The sequence below is a fragment of the Pseudorasbora parva genome, chromosome 21 (genome assembly GCF_024679245.1).
Source record: "Pseudorasbora parva isolate DD20220531a chromosome 21, ASM2467924v1, whole genome shotgun sequence".
Lineage (NCBI taxonomy): Eukaryota > Metazoa > Chordata > Actinopteri > Cypriniformes > Gobionidae > Pseudorasbora > Pseudorasbora parva.
In genome coordinates, this window is record NC_090192.1 from 38782274 (window position 1) to 38788788 (window position 6515).

The 6515-nt window shown below is 44.8% G+C and overlaps 1 protein-coding gene across 1 annotated transcript in view; it reads right to left on the minus strand.

Moving 5' to 3' along the window:
- Nucleotides 1–230: 230 nt before the first annotated feature.
- LOC137055867 (alpha-tectorin-like) overlaps nucleotides 231–6515 on the minus strand; it is a 51318-nt gene continuing 45033 nt past the window's right edge. The window contains exons 31-34 of the mRNA XM_067429785.1: nucleotides 6126–6371; nucleotides 5737–5899; nucleotides 723–825; nucleotides 231–623 (exon numbers count right to left, since the gene is read on the minus strand). Of these exons, the coding sequence (XP_067285886.1) occupies nucleotides 520–623; nucleotides 723–825; nucleotides 5737–5899; nucleotides 6126–6371 (616 nt within the window). The 3' untranslated portion in view covers nucleotides 231–519. The remainder of the gene's footprint in view (nucleotides 624–722; nucleotides 826–5736; nucleotides 5900–6125; nucleotides 6372–6515) is intronic.

Sequence of the window (6515 nt, forward strand, 5' to 3'; positions counted from 1 at the left end):
CATCGAAGTTGTAACAGTTGTATTGTTAGTGTTTGTCAAATAAACTAAAACCCAGAATATACTGAATATATGAATGTCTGAACAAGCAATACACCAAACGTAAGAACAGACCATCTGCTTTAAAAAGAAAACTGTGCATGCATTCTTTTTAATCAACACTTAAATGTGGGTAATTTTCATGAAAGGGGAATATTTTAAACTCATTGAACTCAGAAAATCAAGTCGGATCCGATTCAGACCGATAATCAAAACATAGATCGATTAGATGGAGTCCATCAACACCACAAAGCTCCACAGTCCTAGAGCTTGTTCTGAGTCGAAATTTAATTCTGTAACATTAGGCAGTTTTGATTAATGTATTAATGTAGTATATAACAATTCATGTAAATTATAAAATAATTGTGTATTATGCTTCATAAAATAACGATTATGAAATAAAGAAACATTCAGAAACCCAAAACCACTATGGTCAATTCAAATGGCATTTGACAATAGGTATAAAAATTATGTAGGACTAAACTAAAAGTGTGTCAGGACACTCAACAGAGGAACAAGTAACAGCATCAGAGAAGCACAAAGACAAGAAGCCTCAGATACCTTCACTTGGTCTGGGACCCACTTATCTGTGAACAGGGAATAAAATGCAATGCAGTGAAATGTATTCATGACAGAACTCATCAGAAACCTTTATTACAAATGATTAAAATGAATGAAATGTTCACCTGTGTTCCCTCCAGACCACACCAGAGGACCCATGGATATGGAAGCACTGTCATGGAAGTCCAGAGACCTGCCCTCTCGCCGCTGGTGTCCAGAGGCACAGTCCTGATTGAGAAAAGAGCAACATCCAGTTGTCCCTGTTAAATATCACTGAACTGACATGAGACTAAGGAAAGTCTTCAGCAGAGGGCAGCCTTGAACATTAAGGGCCAGCTTTACTAATTTTGCAGCAGTGTTGTTAATATATAAATCACACACACCTGTGCCTGTTGCACAAAGCTGGTTTCAGTTACTACCCAGGTAAGTTCAAGATTAGTTTGAGCAAATTCTGGTTCCCTTTCAGTTGGTCACATTCGACGTACGTCGGAACTGACTGACAAATTAGGATCTATTTTTTGGAGACCAATCTACTTTGAGTGAATAGAAACGAGCCAATAAACAATATACCAGCCTTTTGTTTTATGTTAATTACAAGAGTGTTTACTTGCGAGTCTGCTCGAAGAAATGTTCCAGAGACTGCTTCATCAGCACGGATGTGACGGCGTGTTACAGTGAATTGCGGCCGGGTAGAAACAACAGCTGTTTTCACAGCTCGCTGGGCGTTCCATTAAGTGTTCAGAGCAGGCTTGCACATACGAACCATGGTGAGCCTGTGTCACCTTCCCTGTGCACTTTAGCGCAAATTGAGCAGTTTTCCTTTCTAAAAGAGCTGGTTTGACCCTGCGTCTTCTTCAAGATGTCATTCAAACTGTGTGTTTCTGGATGCCGTCCTTTTTGTCCCCCAGTTGATGGACACGATCACTGTCTCGCATGTTTGGGTGTTCAGCGCGCTGAGGTGGCTTTTGTGGATGAGTCATGTTCCCACTGCGGGAATATGACCATCGCAGAAAGGGTCGTGAAACCCCAAAAAACTTTTTTTGAGATGTAAACAGATATGTATTGGCTGCACATCATTGAAAACACTAAGGGTAAATATGTGAATATTTTGCATTTTTCAGAGCGATTTCTGTCTTTCGGTTTGAAAAGCTGAGTCGGAGCAACGTCACAAATGCTGACGTCAGGCCCAAGTATGGGTTGCTGGGGACATGCTGACGTAGACCGCTCCGAACGATTCTCGATATATATTCATGACATAAAACTAATTCAGTCCAATCACTGCACTGTAGTATGCATACAAGATAATTTAGTTAATATGCATGAGACAGTGACTTCTGTCAGGCTCGTCTTCCATCATAGGGAAGTTTTGAAAGCAGCGTGTGGAAAAGTCAAGGAGGAAAGTGAGGGTTTATGCTGATTCGAAGTAACGTAAGGGCGCCGAGCGAGCTGTAACCGGGCGCCGTCTGTGGAAGCCTTTGCTACAAAGGCTCGGTAAAGTAAAATTAACTCGAGGAATCGCACGCAGAATTCCTCAAGTTATGAGGTCTAGGCTTGAATACCTCAAACGAGTCCCATTGTGCATCCCCCGATCTAGTGGTTCTCCCGCTGCAAATCAGAGGGTTGCTAGTTTGGCTGATGCCTTTGGTGGAGACCTGAGGGTAACAATGAGGGCACTCCTGCCAGGTCACCTCCTCTGGCCCCTCTCCCCTCCGCTGCGCCGGTAGAACTTCTGCGAGAGCATCCTGGTCCTTCCCAGAGGGGGCCAGCCATTATTTTCAAGACTCAGACTGAGAATATGATCTCGATTGCTTCATCGGGGGACAAGCTAATGGACTCGGGAGATGAGGATTCGGCTGCGTTGCCCCCTTCGGTTGTGGTAGCATTTTCTGAGTATGATCCTGAGCTCACTGCTATGCTTTGCCGGACTGCCGCAAGTGTTGGGCTCGAGTGGAACTCTCCACTGTGTCCCGAACCCTCGTAGCTGGACTGTTGGTATCTTGGGACGGCCCATGATGGTTCTCAGCACCCTGCCCCGAGGCCATTCTTTCTGGAAGTGCATCAGGGGCTCACGAAGTTGTGGATGGCATCTTACAATGCCAGACACTGATCTACTGACTCCTCCGTCCTCACTACCCTCGATGGTGGCGCGGCTAAGGGTTACATGAAGATCCCCCCCAGTGGAGCGGTCGGTAGTGAAGCAGCTGTGTCCTAAGACCGCTACTGACTGGCGAGGAAGTCCACATCTCCGCTCCCGGGCATGTAAGTTCTTGTCTGGTCTTGCCCGGAGTCGGACTCGGAGCGTGAACGGGGCAAATATGCTTGTATCGGGGTTTGTAGATGGGAAGGAAGGTGGCGGGAACCGGCAAACGTTCAACAACTTTATAATAGCCCCCTCACGGGCGACTGCCCGCACACACATAATAAAACATAAACAAACCATAACATAAAGTCCAGGCCTAACGTTAGTCCTCTCTCGTCTTCCATGCTCCTCCAATTATACTCCCGTCACTGCCGTGAGCCGAGACCGGTGTGGCGATCAGCTGCCGCTCATTATCACTCCACCGGCCCGCTCTCACGGACCCTCACCTCGCTGCTTGCCACAATGCTTTTATTTACGTTACCAAACATTTGTTATAACCGTAGTAAATATAAGTAAAGTTTAACGTTTAAATACCGGTACAAATTACTACTGTATTGATATTAAAAAAATACAAATAACGTTATTGATGGCCAACGGACCTTTTCACTGACGTAATGACGCAATGAGGTGCACTTGCTAGCCTGTTCCTTTTACGTGTTCTCCGAATGCTAAAGAGGAGCCTCACCTAGCCTCTGAAGGAAATGACTTGGAAGGATCCATCCTTCCAAGGAAGCATCCATCCTTCCAAGGAAGCATCCTCGACATTGAGAAACACCTACACCTGCTCTATAAAAGAGCAGTTTCCTCCCTCCCTGGGCCCCCAGAAGGTCAGGTTGATATGCCTTCCCCTCGAACACAAAGTGTAAGAACGGTCTGTGTCGAGGAAGGATAGAGACATGAAAATACGTGCTCTTCAGGTCGATCGCTGCGAACCAGTCTTGGGGATGGATGCATTCGAAAATGTGTTTCTGTGTTAACATTTTGAACAGGAGCTTGTGCAGGGCCTGTTTCAGAATGCACAGGTCCAAGATCGGTTTGAAGGATGAAGGATGTTTTATTTTTATTTCAGACCACTATTGTGGATCTGACCATTTTATTTTATAAAATTTTTAGTTAACTTTATAACCATTTTAACTATCCTTGTTATTAATTTTTAATTTGTACACATGGTATTTTTTCTCATGCATATGTTACCACTATTTTAATTAATTTCTATGTAAAGCACTTTGAATTACCATTGGATATGAAATGTGTTATATAAATAAACTTGCCTTGCCTTGAATATGTTCAAGGGCAGGACAGCGGTCCCAATGAAATTCTTTCAGAGGCTTCTGGGGCATATGGCATATGCAGCCGCTCAGATTGTTTCATATGAGACCGCTTCAATGCTGGTTACACGACCAAGTCCCGAGATGGATGTGGCAGAGCGGCAAGTACCGTGTCTCAGTGACTCCTTACTGTCACCAAACCTTCAACCAGTGGTCAGACCCCTCGTTTCTCCGGGCTGGTGTGCCCTTAGAACAGGTGTCCAGGCATACTGTGGTCTTCACGGATGCCTCATCCACAGGCTGGGGGACCACGTACAATGGGAACGCAGTTTCGGGTCTGTGGACAGGGCCCCAACTGCGTTGGCATATAAATTGCCTACAGTTACTGGCAGTACGTCTTGCCCTGGCCCAGTTCAAGAAGCCACTCTGAGACAAGCACGCACTGGTCCCTTTGGACAGCACTGCGGCCGCTGCATACATCAACTGACAGGGTGCTCCACACTCTCGTTGCATGCTCCAGCTCGCCCTCCATCTCCTCCTGTGGAGTCAAGTTTGTGAGGTCACTTCACTTCGTACCATTCACATCCCAGGTGCACTGAACCAGACAGCCAACAAGCTCTCTCGTCAGTCTACACCTCCGGGTGAATGGCAACTCCACCCTGAGAGGGTCCAGCTGATATGGGACCGCTTCGGAGCCGTGCAGTGGTACTACTCCCTGACAGGAGGTACCTTAGGCCTTTACAGGCGCACAGCTGGCAAATGCAAATATGCGTTTCCAGTGAGCCATCTAGCACAGACTCTTTGCAAGGTCAAGAAAAACTGACCTGACTTTGAAACTAGACTCAAAGCTTTAGGACATCGCAGCAACTCTTAGTCTGTTACGGAGGCCAGCAGAAGGGAAAGAATGTCTCCAAGCAGAGGATAGCCCACTGGATAGTGAAAGCTATAATCTTGGCTTACCAGTCCCAAGACGTGCCTTGCCCGTTTGGGGTACGAGTACACTCAACAGGGAGTGTTGCTTCTTCCTGGGCGCTGACAGACATACTGTATGTAGAGCTGTGGGCTGGGCAACACAACACGTTCGCTAGATTCTATAGCCTCCGTGTAGAGCCGGTATCTTCCTGCATCCTTGCCCTTAGTGGCCAGTAGCGCTAAGTACCTGTTCTTGTGTCGGCTTGTAACGCTACTGCCGCCCATCTATTCTAGTTGTGTTCCACTGAAACGGCTAACCATGTGTGCTCCTCCATCACCGCTTTGGTGTCAGACATTGCGGCCGTGTGACGCTAGGCCTACACTCGTATGCTTGTGGAATCTGTGTGTATGTGTATTCTCTGCGGTATCAGCTACCCTATTTGGCTAGTCCCGTCTCTTTCCCTGGACAGAGATCCCAATTCATTAGTCAGTTCCGACGTACATTGAACGTGACCGACTGAAAGGGAACATCTCGGTTACATATGTAACTTAATCCTAAAACATACAATCCTTATTTATATTAGCGTTTGATCAACACAGGTTTATACACAGCAGATTCATAAACCTTTACATTTTCCCATCCTATTTAACTATAGATACTCTATATACACATATACAGAGACACTGGCTAACATAATTGAAAAATTAGACTGCTATTTAACACATACATTGAAGAATGATTTTACAACTACAGTACTCAAGCATCTTGAATATGTAATATCACCAATTTATGATTTATGAGAGGTTTTGTAAACTGACCAATGAGCAGCGATTGCTTGACAGAAGGCAAAGGTGAACAGCACAGTGCAGGTAAAGCTTAGTGGAGTTTGCAGTAAAGATAAACATCCTGAAGGAGAAATGGCTGGATGTGGAGACGCCGTTCTGCAGCAGCTCCACTGTGTTGTCATCTGGATTGGGACACCTGAGAATATCAATAATGACAAATTATTTTCTTTCTTTTTTTTAAATCATCACATTTGCATTCATGTTCAAAAATGGAATATTGTGCTTTAGTTCTGAAATACTAAGGACAAAGTGATTTTTAGAATTTATATGGTTATAGTTTATTCAGGAAAAGATTTACCTTAAGTTAAGGCTAAGAATTAAAAGCTAAAAGCTTAAAATAATAAAAAAAAAGCAAACTTTACTCTGAAAGGATGAGATCCCAGCGGAGGCTATAATCAGGATCATTCACAGGTGTAGCCCAACACGTGTCCATCACCAGGGCAAACTGGCGGCTGTCGACCCCCTCAACACGGACTTCCACATACATCTGCTGGTTGAGCTCTGCATCCACTTTACCAGTGAAGGGCCGGATAAACTCCTCATCCTGATATGGAATCATCCGGACCCGATAACTGCCTTCACCAGCAGGAAGAGTCCTGTGCACAATGCTGATGAAATAATGGATAGATATGTGTTAAAACTACTTTGTTTTATGGGTAAAATTCTGCTTTAGGAGTCAACAATTATTGGATGGAACGTTTATTTTTCCATTGAAAAGATTAGTTCACCTAAAATGTTGACAATTCTTTCAG